General features: G+C 54.7%; 2 protein-coding genes across 3 annotated transcripts in view; one reads left to right on the top strand and one right to left on the bottom strand.

Moving 5' to 3' along the window:
- Positions 1 to 2012, top strand: part of CES1 (carboxylesterase 1) — a 29459-nt gene extending 27447 nt beyond the window's left edge. The window contains 3 exon segments of the mRNA XM_002912243.4: positions 534 to 665; positions 1321 to 1393; positions 1653 to 2012. Of these exon segments, the coding sequence (XP_002912289.2) occupies positions 534 to 665; positions 1321 to 1393; positions 1653 to 1836 (389 nt within the window). The 3' untranslated portion in view covers positions 1837 to 2012.
- Positions 2013 to 9038: 7026 nt separating this feature from the next.
- The window catches only part of SLC6A2 (solute carrier family 6 member 2), a 46398-nt gene continuing 36772 nt past the window's right edge, over positions 9039 to 18664 (bottom strand). The window contains exons 9-15 of one of the 2 annotated variants that reach the window (XM_034638961.1): positions 18378 to 18490; positions 17181 to 17309; positions 16609 to 16708; positions 15212 to 15312; positions 14576 to 14743; positions 13045 to 13116; positions 9039 to 12465 (exon numbers count right to left, since the gene is read on the bottom strand). In XM_034638961.1, coding sequence (XP_034494852.1) covers positions 12442 to 12465; positions 13045 to 13116; positions 14576 to 14743; positions 15212 to 15312; positions 16609 to 16708; positions 17181 to 17309; positions 18378 to 18490 — 707 coding nt within the window. In that variant the 3' untranslated portion in view covers positions 9039 to 12441. The remainder of the gene's footprint in view (positions 12466 to 13044; positions 13117 to 14575; positions 14744 to 15211; positions 15313 to 16608; positions 16709 to 17180; positions 17310 to 18377; positions 18491 to 18664) is intronic. The other variant, XM_034638962.1, reaches the window with a different exon arrangement.

Here is an 18664-nt window from a genome sequence, read left to right as displayed (position 1 = left end):
AGAATAGAGGCACCTGTTGGGCCTGGGGGGAATCAGACCCAGCCTGCTTCCAGTGAAACGCAGCAGCGGCCGCAGTGTGTCCGTGGATGTCGTGGTGTCGGAGCGCATCGGTAGGCAACAGCATCTGTGGGTATTGACCCAAGGCCCCTGTAATGGTAGTCATTTTGAATGGATTGACCCCCCAGTTTCAACATTTCATGCATTCAACCTGGACTCATTGATTTGCTCACTACCTGGCTCCAAGCCAGTTTCCCCTCCACCAACGACGGTGTGTCTTTAAGCAAATCGCGGACCTTTCCCAAAGCTCGGTTTCTCTGTTGTGCTGGTAACCAGGGCTTTTCTGCAGGACCACGCAGTGTCTAGCACACAGTCGGTGCCAACACTGGGCAGTTGCTATTAATGTTGCTGTTGTTGTGTACCCAGGACCCGGGTGGACCTCCCCGTCCTGGAGCGCTCAGGGGCCCTGGAGACCTTGGCGCCATCCAGGTGTGCCTCTGGGAATGTGAGCTGAGTGTGAATCCATGTCTTCCCAGATGCCGGAGCCCCCACCTACATGTATGAGTTCCAGTATCATCCAAGCTTCTCGTCAGACATGAAACCCAAGACAGTGTTGGGGGACCACGGGGATGAGCTCTTCTCTGTCTTTGGGGCCCCATTTTTGAAAGGTGAGGCCCTTTGGTGACTCCAAACTTGGAATTAGAAGATCTGGGTTCCTGTCTCAGTTTAGTGGTGGCCTTGGGCAGATTCCCCTTTCTCTCTAGATCTTACCCAAATACACCAGAGTAGGGCTGAGCTACAAAGATTTCCAACCTTTCTCTCTTACTCCGACACTCATGTTGGAGAAGGTATACTCACGTGTCCTGTTTGCAGTGTCTCTAAGAATTTGGGCCTGGGTGTCCCTAAGACACCTGGAGGGTCACCTTCAGGGCCTTGCTCAAGGGCCAGAATGCCACCACTCACCCCCCCACTCACAAGAGTGTATCAGAGTGTGAGTGAGAGTAAGGTTAGCATGGGTGTTGACCTTGAATCGGGGCTAATGTGCGTCTGCGTGTCTGTCTATTCAACCAGCTATCTACCTAAAACTCATGTTTCTAAACTTAATATGTTTAATAGAATTATATTTTAAAGAAGACCTCTCACAAATATCTCCACTGTCCTAACTAGCAGCTGTTAGAGATGACCCATTTCTTCTTGAAATGCGGTTTTGACTCAGTAGGTCTGGAGTAAGGGCTCAGATTCTGAATTTCCCACAAACTGTCGAGGGCTGCCGACAGTAACCCATGCTTGGAGTAGCAAAGGCTTTTTTCTTCTTCCCCACAGGCGGTGCCTCTGACGAGGAGGTCAGGCTCAGCAAGATGGTGATGAAACTATGGGCCAACTTCGCCCGGAGTGGGTGAGCTTAGTGGCAAAGAGGGAGCAAGGCTGGGGGAGGGCCGGGCGTGTGACTGGGAAAGGCAGCGCCCAGCCCTGTGACCCTGATAAGGAGAGTTCTCTGAGCGTGAACAGGCTGCCTGGGATTTGGTGAGCTGCCTGCCTCTGGAGGTGAATGAGCCTCCTGGCGGAAATGAAACCAAGAGGTCTTGAAAATCTCAAAGTGTTGTTGGGGGACCCCACAGTAGCTCTGGGTAATTCTCACTTGGTTCTGTTCCCAGGAACCCCAATGGGGAAGGGCTGCCCTCTTGGCCAGCTTACGACCAGAAGGAAGGGTACCTGCAGATTGGAGCCACCACTCAGCCAGCCCAGAAGCTGAAAGACAAGGAAGTGGCTTTCTGGACTGAGCTCCTGGCCAAGGGGGCAGAGGAAAAGCCGCCTCACACAGAACACGTTGAGCTGTGAATGGGAGGCCTGGCTGGCCTGGGGGCCCGGGGAGCCCAGACGGGGACAATCTACAGGTGTTTATGAGCCAGAGAGGGATCTTACTGTGGAGGCTGGGGATTGTCTGGTGGAGGAGGGCAAGGGTCAGGGAGGGGGAATTGGGGAATAATTCAATTTGGGGAATAAATTCTTTTGGAGAGCAAGTCAGTTTCTGTGTCTTGGGCTCAGAGAGAGAAGGGTGATAGGGTGTGCACCATTGTCCGAAAGGTGCCTCCAGTGGGGATGGCTTGGCCCTGGGAGCTTCTGAGGGGGCCTCTGCCTCTGTTCTGTGTCTCTGGGCCCTCAACAACTCCCAACAACAGGGGGTGGGGTGGCCAGAGCGCAGTATCCCTCTCCTCCATGCAACACTTGGAGGTGAATGCTTGCTGTCAACCCCGTGAATTTTAACACGTGGCCCAAGAACGCTCAACGAGGAAGTGGCAGACCGGACCAAGTACATAATTTTCTGTGCAAAATAAAAATAAGCCTTTATTTTTAAAAATTCTGAAAAATTTCAAGATGTCAACAGCAGAGCATTAAAGCGACCATGAGCCTGGGGCTTTGGGTCTCACACCTGTGAAGCCCACCCTGGCGACAGAGCTGGGATATAAACCTTAGCAGTCTGGCTCTAGAACTTGAGGCCACAGAGCAATCCTTCCTTCCTAAACAGGACGCTTTAAAGATCCTATTCTGAGTTTATCCTGATCAACGGAGAGTTCATTGGCTTCCTGCCAAAAGCACCCATTTGACTGACGGTTCTCTGCTGCCCTCTAGTGGGCACTGTCCATATAGCCACACCGGCTTCAGGGTGATTTTGCAGCTGATTTTGCAGCTCCACCCATTGAGAGTCTGGGCTGGCCTCTTCACTCGCTTTATTTTATTGTCAAATAAAGTATGGCACAAGTGATGCTATGCCTCAAGGGGCCTTTGCCCGTGCACACGCACTCTCTTGAACCCACGTGACTGCCGTGTGGACAAGCCCCAGCCAACCTGCCGGGAAGGAGATGTCCTGCGGAGGTCCTGTCGAGGACCAGCCAGCCTCCAGCTGACCCGCAGCTGCAGACACTTGGGTGAACCAGGTCAAGATCAGCTGAGGCCGGTCAGGTCGGCGGAACTTCCTGGGTGGTTCACAGGCCCATCAGCCAAATACGTGGCTGCTGTTTTACGTTTGGGGATGGTGTATGACACAGCAATCACCTCCAGACAGACTGTGTCACAGCCAAGTACGATCACATCACTTCACCGACCTAAAGATTTTTAATGGCTCCTCACTGCCCTGTGGAAAAAGTTCCATCTCCCTCTCCCAGCTTGGGAGGGCCCTCGTCATCTGGATTTTAGTTTTCTCTGCAGCCCTTGCACATGGAAATTTCCACTGCAAGTTTCTTCAGATCCTTCAGTTTCTGGTGCTCCCTGTAATCCTTCATGCATCCGTGCTGTCACTGTTGCTAGTCTTAGCACCTGGAATTTTCCCCCTGACTCAGCTCAGGTATCACCTATTGTGGGCACCCCTCTCTGATCTCCCCAGGTGGGGTTCTGGGTATGATTCCTCTGCCAGGTTTTGAGATGGTCTTGTCTCACTCGTTTCTGTAAACCCAACCATCTACCGAGGGCTGACCATGTGCCAGAAACTCATCTAGACACAGGAGAGGTAAACAGAAGTGGTTGCTGCCTTCTGTCCCCCAGGCTGCTGGTCCCCTGAAAGATCATTTCAACAAATTGTGGCAAGTTTGGTGAGAGGGGTAGGTTAGGAAAGGCTTTTTTTTCTAGGGGTGACATCATGAGGGACAGATAAGAGTCAGCCAGTTTCAGAGAGATGGGGAAAGGCCCAGGGATGAGGCCCAGGGACACGGGGTGTCCTTGGGGACACATCTGCAGCTAGTATGGGGTGACTGGAGCAGAGGGGGGGAATGAAATGAGGAAGGAGTCTGGATTTACTTTGAAGGCACTGGGGAGACACCAGTGGGCTACAAATAAGCATGCAGTAGGTGCTCAATATATGTTTCCTTAACAGCATATCATCTGCGTCCTCCATCAGGCTAAGGGTTTCTTGATGACAGGGTTATTCCTTCTTTGTCTTCCCCAGTTCCTTTCTGGTACATACTAGGACCAGGTATGGTTCTCATCAATGAATGAATGAGTAAATAAATCCACCCAAGATATAACAAAACAAACCAAATGGATCTTCTCATCCAGACAAGAATCACTTCTCACTCCTCTGGTTCGGGGAGGTGTTGAGGGTTCCCACAGGCGCTGAGGAAGGTCCAGAGAACAAAGACCCCTAGTCCTCTCCTCTTCCTTCAGCCTCTGCGAGACGGCAGGAGTGTGCGATGGCGCCACCTGGTGGCCACGGCCATATTCTGCTTTAATCAGCTGCTTCCGTTGTTAAGGCGCAGTCTGGCCAGAGAAGGTGAGAGGGAAGCTGGAGCGGGCAGAAGGGCAGAAACATTCTGCTCAGCAGACACACATCCCCACCCGTTCCGCCAGCCTCGAGGGACCTCTGGGGATGCCAACCCAGGTCTGCCTGTCCTCCCCCTGCAAGACCTGAGCCCTGAGTACCCCCCTCCCCCAAGAGAGGAACTGATCGCAACCCATGGGGCACAGAAGCCTTTCAGGATCGCTGCTCAGGCCAAGGTGCTTTCCACAAGGGCCCCCGCCATTCTCAGCAGATGGTGGAATCCAGGGGGAGGCGCCACAGGAGAGGAGGCAGTGACCAGGGTCGTCTCAATATCCTTCTTGTCCTCCTCCTAAAAGAACCCTGATTTTGTCCAGGGCAGCAATGTACCCAGTGACAAATTCCAGACACCTGACGGCTAGAAGTTGCCCTGATACATGGGTCTGGCCAGTGAGACACAAGCAGACATTGGGGCGGGGCTCCCGGGGACCTGTTCTTCTCCAGGGTAAATGGTTGCAGACTCAGATGGCCTCTGCCTTTTGTCCTTTCTCTGTATTTCCCTTCTTCCTGCCTGAAAGGTGGGCAAGATGTCTGCAGGTGGGTCAGCCTTTCTCTCTCTCTCTCTCTCCATGAGCATGAGAACCACGGGTTACGGATGGTGGAACAGAAAGCTAGAAGTAGTCCAAATCCTTGATGACTTTCTCAAGTGTCTCCACATCCACCCCAGGCTTCGGGGAACATCCAGGCAGAGATCTGCTCTAAAGTCCTTCTCTGAGACCAAGGATACTTCTCTTCTTCCTGCTGAGGAACACGTCTCTCCCTGGCCCACTGCCTGCTTGTCACAAGAGAATGCGAAAACCTCATTTGTTAAGGGGCCATAGTTAGATTCCTGTTACACCTGTCATCCTAACCTTTAGAGGAGATAGATAGGGAACCCAAGCGGAAGCTGTATTTGGCATAAAGAACCAGAGAGCGCAGGGTTAGGGAGTGCTTGGAGGAAGCCAGCACAGGTATCTTCTCTGGGAGGCAGGGAACCTCTGTGCGAGATGAACTCTCTTATGGTGGTGACCTGGCGCAGGTCACGTGCTTCCTAGCACATTGCAGACACTTAAATATGTATACATCTAAATGCATGCATGTTTAAGCATGTCTGTGTGTAGATAAATATATGTAACAGGTGTATGTAAATTATGTGTACGGATTACAGATGGTTTGTAATGAAGAGGGTGTTGGAGCTAGTTGAGGACCCGTGCTACTACCAGCTGGGCTGTGTTATGCCTATGTGGCCAGGGACCAGGGACAATGGCGTATCAGAGTGGTTAAGAATCAGACTCCCTGGGTGCCAACCCCAGTGTCACCAACTGGTACGTTATTTCAACTCTTTGTGTCTCAGTTTCCCCCATTTGTAGATGGGGGATAATAATACTGCCTCATGGTCTCATCAGGAGAATTCGGGGAGCTGAAATTTGCAAAGCCCTTGGAACAGTTCCTGGCACCGGGTAAGTCGGTGCGTTGGCTAATTAAAAGTCAGCGCCATGCGTTGCCTTGTCTCAGGTGCTGGTGCTCCTAAGGTCTCAGTCCCCCTGGGAATCCATGGCTGTTGAGACTGGAGGGCCCCATTCTGTCTTTAATAAAGCCAGGGACTCCTTGTGCCAAGTTTCGGTGGGGGCCTCTGTAAGTATAATAATCTAGTTAACAATTCTAATCTTGGCTCTCGTGCTCCCTGATCTGACTCTATGGCTAATTTGAAATGTCCGTGTTGTCTTTCCTTCCTTACCTGTGAAGTGGGAATGCCTCGGATGCCGCCCCACCCCTTACTCTTCGCTACTGATAGGGTATTATTACTGTGTGTGGCTGGAGATGGGGGTCAGGGTTCAATGGCGTTTACCAGGGGAGCCTGGGGGCTGTCATGCAAGAAAAGAAACTTAGCAGGGACCTGGGAATGTGCTCAGGTGGGCAGCAGGTAGGTGCCCCGATGTTGGGCTGACCATGGCCTTCAGGTCTGCACCAGACTTACTGTGTCCAGGGGCTGGACTTGCTTCAGGCCCCTCCTCTTCGGATTGTGAGTCTGCCCATCTTCAGCTGGTCCTCTGGACCGGAGCCTGAAGCTACAGGGGGGATGGGGGCTGTCCCACCCCCCCGAAGACATGCTCTGCTCACAAACAATCCAATTCTGGCTCCTGGGTATGTGCAGGCAGTGGACTTGGCTTGGGCCTTCTCTGGGGACAGAGATGGTCTTCCTTGATTTCCTGCAGCCTAACCCCTGCCCTCCAGGCCCTGTTGGTCTGGCCCAGCTCAGCCCATCCCAGGCCCGAGGCACACACAGCCAGGAGCTAATAAGCACGACACCAGAAGTCACTGAGTTGCCCGCTCTTGCGGGAGTCTCTGGTCCCCACACTTCTGTCTGCTCCTCCTCTGGGCTGGAGCCGAGGTCAAGGCCTGCCTGAGTCAATGCCCGGCTGGGGGAGCCTCTCCCGTGCCAGCAGCCTGAGGGGGGCTGACAGCAGAGGGCTTGCGGGGCAGGCGGGTCCTGCAGAAGGTTGGCTGCTGCCTGGCAAGGCCCGTGGGCCCTGGTATTTCCCGAAGCTTGAACTTCCTGCCCAGGTCGTCACGTGCACTGGGACCCAGGGAGACTCAGATTTGGCTACCGAGACCCCAATTCAAACCTCAGCGGCACCAGCCAAAGGAGGTGACAATGGAACAGAGACACTGTTTGGGCTGCAGGCAAATACAGCAATGATTGGGCTGCCTTTGAAAGGGGCAAAGGTGGGGGAGGGGGAGGACATGGACATTCGTCACCGAGCTGATCTGCACTAAACATGTAACAAGAACCACGCAGCAGGCACTGTTCTGAACACAAGGTTAACATTCAGTCCTCCCCATGGCTCCAGCACTTGTCCTTCAGTGGCTGGGCGCCCTTGAGTGGGTCACCTGTCAACCCCAGCCCTCCACTCCCTCATCTGTCCAGTGGGACCATTGTGAATGCTACTGCCTACCTCACAGGGTCGCTGCCAGGAAAACAAAGGACATGTTGGATGTGGGATGGATTCAATGAAAACTCAACATGAATGGGGTGACAGACATTTAGAAATAAGCTTTGTTGTCATCCTTGTTTGGCTGGGGCTGGAGGACAGAGACTGACACCACGTATCGCCAGAAGAGAGAGGCCCCCAAAGGTCATGCTAGTCTCAAACATCTGAGAATTTGATGAATGTATCCTCTCTCCCACAGAAGCAGACACAAACTCATCAAAGACAAAACTTCAAAAGTTCTAAAATTCTTTGAAGTGCATCCATAAATAGTTTTCAAAACCCCTGACCCATTACACAGATGAACAAATTGAGGCCCAAAGAGAGTGCCTCACTCCTGTCAGTGCCTTCGGAAGGAGGCAGAAACGAAACTACAGCTCTCCCCAAGTAGGCCAGGGGTGTGATTCAACGGGGGAACGTGGAAAAGCCTGCCAGTTGCCTCAAGCAAGGCTCCCCTGTGCGGGCTTTTCTGCCACATCCGTCAGCCGAGGGCACAGGGTGGCAGCCAGGGTTGCCAGGCGCCCCGTCGTCCCCAGAAGAGCTGCCCTTTCTGCTTCTGGCCCAACCTCCCTCCGCTACACCCGCAGGGCGGGTTACTCATGAAATGTCAGCATGCACAAAGGGAAGGCTGCAAACGGGGCTGCATTTCGTTTGGTTCATTATAATAAACCCTAACTCCGATTTTGGAGTTCAAACAGTACGATCAGAATCCTAGTACCCTCTCTGGGATGTCTGCCCAATGGCAGTTCGACAGGCCAAATCACTCCCCACCCCAAGATCCTTGGCACGCGTGTATCTGCTTTTCCCAATGCTGCCGCGTGAGCTGGGGCTCATGACTCTCCACAAAGAAGCCCCATGGAAGGGACTTTAGAGGTTGTGCAATCTCTCTCCCCCACCCCCGTGGGACACCGTGTCCCCTCTATAACCTACCCAAGAGACGTTTTCTGCTAGCTGCTTGCATAACTCCAGTGATGGGAAGCTCACCACTGCCAGCCCATTCTCTCTCCTCGTCTAATCTTGTAAACTCTTTTCTTCGACTTCCTATTACTGGTTTCAATGCAGCCTTTAATCAGTGGGTTCACCACCCACTCCCTGATAGCCTTCACATATTTGGAGACATACACTGGATTGTTTTTTGTCAATACCTCGTTTATATTGATGTCACTTTAAAAATAATAATTAAAAATTAAAACTAATAATAAAAATAATATTTATTAAAATAATAACAATAGTACTTAGCAACAAGGACCTACGTGTTAATGTATCCTTCTCTCCCCAGAAAAATGCACACGGGCAATAATGGATTGTGCACTGATTGTAATCCAACTGAAGGTTCTTTTTTTTTCCCCCCAACTGAAGGTTCTGATCCCCTTGAAATTCAGCCCCAGAAATGAAAAAGCAAAGCTAGGTGCCTAACTTGGTGTTCCTTGGTGCCCATTTTCTATTTAAATAAAAATATGTCTTAAGAAATAAAACCAATGTAGCTATTTTAATAGCTTGAATTCCAAAAAATAAATAAAAAATTTTTAAAAAAATATGTCACTCTCAGAGCTGGGATTCCAGATCTCAGCCCCTCCTGTCTCCTGCTCCATGGGTTATATAAAGAGTTATTTGGCTGAGGAGGCGGACCACTATGACCAGAAGCTCTTCTTTACCAGCTGGACGCTGATTGCAGACACCGCCCCCCCCTTTGCCTTACGTAATTCATAGCGTTTTACCTTCATGACAGAAAGAACCCACTACCAGATAACGTGGCACAGGAAATATCCTTTATTACTCTGCACACTTATTTTTCCATGAAGAGAACAGCTTTTAAAATAAATCCACACCAAACAGAGAAACCTTCATCACACTGGAACAGTCCATGACACAGAGAGGGCACCACTGGGACAATCCTTATTTACAGAAGTGGAGAATCAGAGGGATGAGGATGGGTACCCCAAAAGCAACTTCACATTCACCAATGTCTTTGGTGGCCTCTGACCTTGCGGCGTAACTACGCTAACACCTGCACAGCTGTGGCTCCTGGGGCTCTCAGGGCATGACATGTCACCCTCAACATCCTCAAAACAAAAGGGTTGGGTTGTTGTTGCTGCTGTTTTTAAACCCATTGTTTCTGGCATCCATTAAAGCCATACTAGAGAAGGAAGAACTACTGAATGTCCAGAAAAATCCAAGTTCTGGAGGCCAGAAATCGGACATCGCTCTACTCCACAGGTTACGGGTCGCCAGATCATTCTGGAAAAGTCCTACTGGAAACGATGTGCTTCCCTCACAGTACATTTAGCACAAGAACATAGTCATGGAGACAGGAACGTTTTTTAACTGGATGGGACCTTGATTACGGGCTCCAACCCTTGCCTGCAGACAAAGAACCCCGAGGCCCAGAGAGTTAAGCTCCCGCCTCCCCAGGAGCCCAGGAGGCGGCTGCAGACCCAGGTCCGGTGAGCTGTGCACCCTTTCTCTGTTCTTCTCCAACCCCTGGCTTCCAAAGGAAATAAATGAAATGAGCCCAGTGGGCTTCTCTACTAAGAAATGACTTCTTTGGTAAGAATGTTTCGGTCTCACCTCACCAGGACCAAGAGAAACGGGTCCTACACCCAGAGACAGCCAACCCCTGCCCCCAGCCCAGGCGGGGCCACCGTCCCAGAATTAAGGCAGCTTTGGGGACTTGTATACGGCAGGCCCTTTGGCACGAGGTGGCAGCTCCCCTTTCTCCTTTGTCTCCTTTGCATCTAGAACGAGGACCCACTCACAGGTGGCCACGGAATCACGGACACTGAGCAGACGGTAACGCAGTGGTCTTAAACAGACATCTTACATTTCGTGGAAAATAACAGTCTTTTAAATATCTGGTAAAATGCAAAAGTGTCATGTACAGTACACAGGAGCACCCTCGTGCCGGGTAACCTCTGCTCTCAAAGAAAGGCCACAAAAAAGAAGTCACACATGACTCGGGATAAAGGACACACTCCCCCTCCATTAAGTGTGGGTGGAAGGTGAGCCCAGAGTGTCTGCCGGCACCCCCACCAGAACTTCCAAGGGCTTCCTGGGTAGGGGGACCCTGGGCTTGGGGGCCAGAGCCTCCCTCGCCCCTCGCCCCAGGCTCAGGAGCTGACTCCCGCCGCCAGGCAGCACCGATGCTCCGGTCTGGTGTGGGCCAGCTAGCAGCATATCTCCGGTTCACCCTCGGGACAGATGTCTAGAGGCAGGAAGGCCACAGGCGGATGGCAGGGTCTCTCCGTAGGGTGTCCCTGTTCTGATACACACAGGCTTTTCTGTCACCCTCATTTCAGCCAGCCAGCCTCAGCTGTCACTCCCCGCTGTTCCCCAGAGCGACTGTGTTCATCAGAAAGGGGGCAGCTCAATGATTTCCTCTGGCAACCAGATGGATGAGAACAAATGACGCCTCTCCCCTTCTTCCAACAACTGCTGAGGGTCTGACTGGATCCCTTAGTACCTGACAACACTTGACCCAGAGTGCCCGAAATGCTGGGCCTCGGTGTTCCCATCTGGGAAATGGGGACAGAAACCGGCCCTGCAGTCCTCGCTGGGAAGACAGGAGATGACAGGGATGAAAGTGCTTTGTGGAAAACAAGCATAACACCGAGGGAGGAATTACCCTTCACGGGAGGATTCGAAGTCACCTAGGGGGTCAGATCCCACCCGTGATGGGTCACCCTGCCCTCATCTCCCAGACCCCCACCTTATCGTTCCACTCCATCGGATGCTCCACTCCCAGGCCCTGCCCTCCACAGTGGTCCAAGACACCTGCCACCTGGGCTGTCTTACACTTGGAGCTGGCCTTTTTACATGAAAAGATCAAACAAAAGTCTTCTGATTTCTCCCTCTTTTTTCCAAAAAATGACCCATGGACACTGACTTAGCAGGGAAATCTCAGGACTGTCAGAGAGAAAACCACCTCTCAGCCCCCGGCTGGCCCCCTTATAACTCTCTTCCACACACCGCATGACCCATTGGTCAGGCTCAGGGACCTTCTGGATGTGTTGTGTGTCTTCCTACACTCCCAGTATGAGTGGCCTCTCTGTTTATTTACTTATGGACCAAGATTCTTCCACAGGGGCTTCCACAGTCACAACAAGAACCTCTGAATCTCAGTTTCCAGCAGGGACATAAGAAGAGACTCAAACCATAAACAGAAACCCCCAAAAGATGCCACCAACTTAACCCAACTAGGAATCCGTTCTCTAAAGGAGCTGAAACTAATCACCACCACCACCACCACCAGAGGGCGCCACAGGCGAACGTGTAACAGAAGTCAAGCTGGAAATTCTCTAAAACCACCAATCCGCTCCATCAACTCAGAATAGTCTTGCCTGGACTTCAGTGACCAGGTTGCTCTGTACTTGGTCCCACCCTGCCCTCAGGTGCCAAGTCCAGACCATGAAGAGAGACAAAGGGAGTTTTCAGGGCCAACCCCCCATCACTTGAAGAGCCTCTGGGACCCTGCTGCATGGGGGACCTTGCTGGGTGGGTGGGCTTCCCCATGAAGAATGTTCCAGAACACACACACATCAGACTCAGCTTAGCCAGAGTGAAAACTAACTGTGAAGGTTTCTGCTCACGACCCCCCAGAGCATCTGCCCACAGACCCAAGACGGAGACAAACCAACCCAAGCTCCCTGACCAAGGTTCAGATACCACAGCGCTGACCGGGTGGCAGGAGAAAGAGGATCCCCCACCCCAGACCCAGCCGGGCTTCTCGTTTGTGTTTGGTTTTATGGCGTCTGACCAAAAGGAACGTCCCCTCCCTGATTTGGCCGACAGGATTTCTTCCGTGGCCCAAAATCCAAGCTAGCATGGGGGGGGAGTTCTGCCCGAGCCATGGAGCTCAGCTTGGGCCAGATCCCAAGCTGTGCGAGAGCTTCCCCAAAACAAAAGAGGTTCAACAGAAGTCATTCTTCCTGTACCCTCCCCTCCTCTTCTCCCTCGAGGCTTTCCAATCCCAACTCCAAGACCCCGGGCCAGATGAACAGAATGTGAATAAAAACCAGGTCACGAAACCATTTGTAACTGGGAAAAGAGGAAGAAGGATGGCACGACACATCTTTCAGGAGAGGATTTTCAAGACTGTGTCTGTCCGGGGTGGTAGCGAAGCCTCGGACCTGGGTGTGGGCGCGGCAGGGCTCCTCCTCGGGCCCGAGGTCAGATGGCCAGCCAGTGCTGCAGCTGCGGGGGGAGAGGACAGGTGTCTGTGCCGGGGCTGGGGCGGGCGGGGACCGAGGGGACCAAGGGCCAGCCGAGGGGGCAGCGAGAAGCGACGGGTGGGCAGAGGACACACGCCGTCACTCCAATGACCCCGGAGAACATGCAGGCTGACTGCCTTCTTGTCACTTAGGCCCGGAAAGGGCCAAGAAGCCTCCCAAAGCCGCACAGCAAGTCTGGAAACGGGGGGCCCCCCAAGACCCTCCCCCACACCCCAACCGCAAGGATTTTAAGGGAAAAGGACTTAGGTCAACGTGTTACTGATGCCTCTGCAGCTCTTCCTCCAAGATGAGAGACCCCCAGCCTAGTGCGGCAACCACTCCGAGAGAGGGAATGAAGCTTAGGAAAGACTGCACATTCGGCTTCCCAGGACCACGGAGCAGAGGGTCAGGCAGAAGCTGGTAGAAGCAGAGGACAGGCCCCTACCCCCTTCCTGACATCATAGCCCTGGGACTACAGCCTACAGCTGCTTGGGGCTTTGTGGCTTGTGAGAAGCTAGGGCCCACCCCACCCCCCCGCCAGAACATTCCAGCCTGCACCTACTTGGAACTGCCTGACATCTCTCTGGGCCACCAGGTGATGCTCGTTCTCCGGGGTGATGCCGTAGGCCAGTCTCTGTGAGAAGACGGAGACGGAGAGGAGGCCTCAGCCAGGCCCTGGGGTACCACAGCCGTCACCCCCAGTTAAAGGCCACCTGCTCGTTGGCCCTAAAGTCCTACATAAACAGCGTGTGAGGTCCATACGAGACACCTTCTGGCCTTCCTTGTGGAGCGGGTCTGTTCACCTTGAGTCATCCGTCCAGTAGGGGCGCACTGGTCCGACTACTGCGGTCCGACACTAGGTGAGTCCCCAGGGCTCCAAGGCTGAAGGAGCCGCCGTCTCTGCTCTGGGGGGCCCCACAGGTGCACTGAGAGGGCTGGCACTGAACACATGCACACACGGGCCGTTCTGAAGCGGCAGCTGGGGTGAGTGCTGCAGAGGACGAGCCCGGAGCACAGCGAGGGCGCAAGGGTCAGGGAGGCCTCCCTGGGGAGCGGACACAGGGCAGGGACTCGGGGGTGCATCGGGGTCAATGACAGATCACTGCATGGTGGGGAGCCCTCCCTGCCCCCAAAGTGTAAAAAATAAAAAGCTCCAAGTAGATCCAGGATGAGCTCACAGAACACAGGTCCTCCCAGTGAGACAGAGGCTCCGGGATGTGGGCGTTCAAGGATGGAAAACGTGCCACGAGGACCTGGGGGAGAGGGTGGACACAGCCCTGCCTGGGACCCTCTTCCCTAAGTCCGCGTATGGCTCACTTGCTGCCGTGCTCATTTGACTATCCGTCCCCTGGTTAGAATGTGAGCTCTGGGGAGTTCCTTCCAGTGCTCAGCAGCCTACTGGGGCCAGGTGCCCTCGCAGCAAGTAGCTGGGAGGCAAGGCCATGAAGGGCTGAAGGAATGGAAGCTTCACCTTGCAAAGGAAGGACACAAGGCCAAACCTGTCGCCATTATTTATATAGGAAAGGGCCTTTGAATAACCAAATAGGACAGACATCATTTCCAAGGAAAGGCACTGTTTGCTCAATTCTTCTCCGTGTATTTGCACACCCACAATGCACACGAGGAAAAGAAGATGTATTCTGGAAATCTCTGATTTAGGCTGGTAGACGTTGGGTTCGGGAAAGAGGCAGGTAACAGCTGAGATGGCCATGTCACGATGAGCGCAGACTGGGAGATGGGGACATCGGGGCATGACAGGCCTCAGATGGGGCCAGGAGGGTTGAGCGCCCCCTCCTTACATAGTAACAGCAGGGACAGTGGAAGGAGCATAGAGGCGTGCGACACAGAACCTGACAGCAGGCGGCGCAGCTGACCGCCTCCTTGGTGCCAGGCGCCTGCTCCTCGCTCCCCTGACCCTTCCAAGGTCCATACGGTTCAATGTGGAAACACAGGGTGGGGGGCGGTAAATGGCTGGGCCATCGCCGTGGCTCTGGTGTCCACGCCCTCGTGGTGTCTGCCCTTTCTGGGCTCAGCAGGGATGCCTGGAGACTCCCCATCATCCCGCCCCCCCAACCCGGCCGCACCGAGCTCACCTCCCGAAGGGAGCCCCGTATGCTGAAGAACTTGTAGATACTGTAGGCGGGCACGAGTGCCATGGAGGAGAGCGCGATGCCCCACCCGACCCAGTTGGCCCAGAGCGGGAAGACGTAGTCATCGTAGTTGAGCGGCTTGAAGTCGATGACACTCACCACCACCACAAACTGCGGGGACACCGCGGCGGTGGGGGTGGGGAGGGACCGAAGGAAGGGGAGAGAGATGGGGAGGGGACAGGGAGGGGAGCAGGGGGGAGAGAGGCAGAGCAGACCCAAGGGAAGCGAGGGGTCACAGGGAATGCAGGAGAAAAGGATGGAGAGAAGAAAGAGAAGAGGAGGTAGAGAAGGAGGAAACATTCGAGAAGCGAACGAGGACATAAAGGAGGCAGAGAAGAGGCGTGGGAAGGGGACCATGGAGCTGGGCTGAGTGGCGGTACACAGGCCCCTGGGGACCCGGCCCCAGACCCCCAGACCGAGACCCCGCCCGGGGGAAGCCTCCCGTGCTGTGAACAGCGCTGGGCATCCCAGCATCCCGTCCGCATGAGCGGAGCCCTACGGGGCCCAGAGCCTCCACCCTGAGACGCGGAGATGCCCATGCCCCTTGCCCCAGGAAGCCCGGGGCCACAGCATACACACCAGGAGGAAGGCGGGGCTGACGAACTTCCAGCACAGTCTCCAGTAGAGGCCGGGCTTGAACCCCATCATCTGCTGGATGTCGTTGCTGAACCTGTCCACACCTGGGCACACAGGGCCGGCTGGTCATACCGGCCCCCGAAGAGCCCCGGGCCTCTCCCTGCGGCCCTCCCCTGAGGGTCAGGCCCGGGGGGGGGGGCTGGGCGGTGGGGCAAGACGTGGGATCCATGGCATTTGGGAGACCCGGGGGTGGGTACTTGGCTGGTGCAGAACTCATGCCCAGCAGGTGCCATGCGTGACGACAGATGGACCTGGAAGGCGCCAGGCTCAGTGAAGTCAGGCCGTCTCAGAGAGACAAGTGCCACAGGACTTCACTTATCTGCCAGATCCCAAAAAACAAACCAAAGGAGCAAAGCAAAAAAGAGACAAACAAAAAACGAGACTCCTCAATACACAGAACATAGGGGCAGAGGCCAGAGGGGAGCCGGCGGGGGGATGTGAGAGACCGAGAAAGGAGAGCAAGAGGTGCCCACTTCCAGCTTTTAAATACGTAAGTCCCGGAGCGCAGAGAGGACAAGGAACCACACTGCAGGAACACTGTTCAATGACCGGGGGTGACGACACCGTGGGGGCGAGCCCCCAGGAAGGTACAGAGCGTCCGACCGCTACGTCGTGCACCTAAGCTAGTCTAACACCGCGTGTCGGCCATACTTCAAGGAAAAATAGAAATATATACATAGTATCTCCTTATATACCCTCCGCTTTATTCTTCCAGAGGGAAAGCTGTGCTCTGGGAGCAGAGGGGACCTGCCCCACGTGACGGCTCCTGGAACAGCAATGTCACTGTGCAGAGGAGTCCGACCTCACACGGATCAACTCCTTGATGCGACTCGTGGGGAAAGAAAGGAACGTCGGAACACAGGGGACATTTTGTGACACCTTCTCCCCGTTCAGCTCCCAAGGAAGGCCGCCAGAGAGAGAACGCGAGCTACCCGGCTCCCTCCGAGTCTCAGAGAGACAGCGGAACTGTATCCCGTATCTGGGACATACTTACACTAACACAATTACTCAGTGTTTATCTGCAGTGCAAGTGTAACTGGGCGTCTTGTATTCTATTTGCTAAATGTGGCCACCCCATTCTAGAAGGAATTTTGTGGCTTGGGGGGTCAGCAGCTTTGTCTGGATCCTCGCTAAAAGCTGGCCCTGGGTGGCCCTGGGGGTCTTTGCAGCTTTCTGTTCAAAGGCAAGATGAGCTGGGGGTGGGGTGGGGGGAGAGCTGCGCCCAAGAAGCCACAAGCTCTGCTCTGGAATCAGCAGTGGCTGCCCTGGAAATGGAGAGCCCCTTTGCATGTCCAGGTGTGACCGAGGCTTCTCCCCCACGCTCCGGGCCCCCCACGTACCGTAGAACCAGGAGACGCCGATGGCTTCCATGAGCACCGCGAACAGGATGGAGGTCCCCGCCGCGAAGGTGTCCAGCAGGGTCAGCACATACACCCCACCCTGGGCACGGAGAGAGGGAGCCTGAGGCCACCCTGCCCAGAAATGACCACTGACTGTCACATCTGTCCCGACACCCCCCGCCTGTCCCAGTGGCTCAGAGCCCTGTTTGAGAAGGTGGGTGACAGGGTCCTGGTGCTATTGTCTCGATGTCACATATCTGCATCCCCCCAAGGGCTGAGGGTGGGTCTTTCAGCCAGAAACAAGTGAGCAGGCTTTCAAAGGGACTTTTGCTGCCCCTCAAACAAACCAGCAGTTCGGAAGAGTCGCCTGGAATTCCTGAGGCCCAGAGGTGGGAGGCTGAGGACACTGGGGTGCCACCCTGGGGGGATCAGGCCGCAGGGCTGCGGGATCCCAGCCCCACCTGAGCTCACCCTGCGCCCCCCCAAGCTCCAAGGCTGGGAATTCCTGACCGGATTGAATGGAAATGCAGCCCCAGGAGCTCCAGGTGACCCAGAGCCCAACCCCTCCTCACCTTGGTTATGCAAAACAGGGCCAGAAGGAAGGTCCCAAAGGTGACAGCAAATGTGAAGAGTTTCCGGTGTCTTTTCAGGACCTGGAAGTCATCCGCCAGGCCCGTGATGACGGCCTCCATGCCTCCCATCTGGACAGACCAGGCAGAGTGAGGAGCCGGTAGGAGGGCCGGCCCAACGCGGAGTCTCAGGCCCCAGGCTCCCAGGACCTCCTGAAGCCTTGGGAGGGGGGACTTGGGCACCCTGGGGTGGCGGCCTTGCCTTCCTCCTCATCTTTGCCCCACTCTGCCCTGCTCTCAACCCCACTCAGAACTCAGAACTATGTGGCAGAGGCTGAAGAGTCGACTCCGGTCTCCCTTTGCAACTTCAGGCAGCAGTTTCTGACAAGGATTTGTGGCTGCCTTTCCAATTGTTGAGCAAGGGGTCACCTCCGACGCCGGCCTCTCAGAGTCTGGAAAGGTCCCCAGTGAGTACTAATCACGGGCTTACGTAAGCGACACCCCAAGCCTGGGATGGCAGGCGAGCAGCCCACGTGCCCTCGCTCTCTCCCTGTACATGCCCGCAGCCCCGGCACACGGTGTTGACCGCCATCGGGATTCCTTCCTACGAGCCTGGGAGCGGCCTCAGAATCCTTCTCAACGCGCTGCTCCTGGCCAATCAACCCACGGAAGGAAAGAGGCAGCAAGACGACCCTCCTTCACCGGCCCTACTCCAAGACTTCCTGCAAGCTTCCGGGGTGACAAGCCAAAGGTGGGCGCAGACGTAAAGAGGTCACTACATCTAATCTTGTCCATGGGTAAAATAAAGGGTTCTAAGAAACCAATGGGAATCCGAGTGTTTTCATTGGTTGTTGGTGATGAACTCTCAGGAGAAGAGGGCTTGGCGACGGAAGAAACGGAAGAAACGTTCCACACACACCCTCCCTGCATTCGGTTTCCCTAGAGGGCCTGGGCCGGCTCAGTGGCTAGGAGCTTCTGGGAGGGATTTCTGTGATGCCGTGGGGGCTCCTACCAGTCCTTAGCCTGGGCCGAGAGGAACGCACTTCCTTGTCTGCCTTTAATTAGGGCTTCTTGGAGACGACTAGCAATCAGGTGGGCACTTCAGGCTGAGTCGTTGGGGGGTGAGGAGGGTCAGGCCCAGGGTGTCCCCGACCCCCGCCCCCAGTGTGTGTAACGTGGTCTCCCGAGCAGGTCACTCACTGAGCTGTCAATTCCCAGAGCCAGGAGCATGATGAAGAAGACGACCGCCCAGAACGTGGATCCCGACAGTGTGGAAATGGCTTCTGGATACAAGATGAAAACCAGGCCGGCTCCTGTGAGAAACAAGCAGGACCTCGTCAAGAGCTGGGCCTGCTGGTCTGAGATGCGGCTGGTGGAAGAGTAGCCGAGGCCCATCCGCCCGGCCAACCCCGCCATTTTTGGTCAGTCACCTGGGGCAGAGCGATCCCAGGGTCTGCGATGACAGGGGACGCCGGCCCCAGCTCACA

Source organism: Ailuropoda melanoleuca, chromosome 12 (assembly GCF_002007445.2).
Source record: "Ailuropoda melanoleuca isolate Jingjing chromosome 12, ASM200744v2, whole genome shotgun sequence".
Classification (NCBI taxonomy): domain Eukaryota; kingdom Metazoa; phylum Chordata; class Mammalia; order Carnivora; family Ursidae; genus Ailuropoda; species Ailuropoda melanoleuca.
The sequence above is the reverse complement of the archived record's forward strand: the minus strand, read 5'-3'. Positions and strand labels throughout refer to the sequence as shown.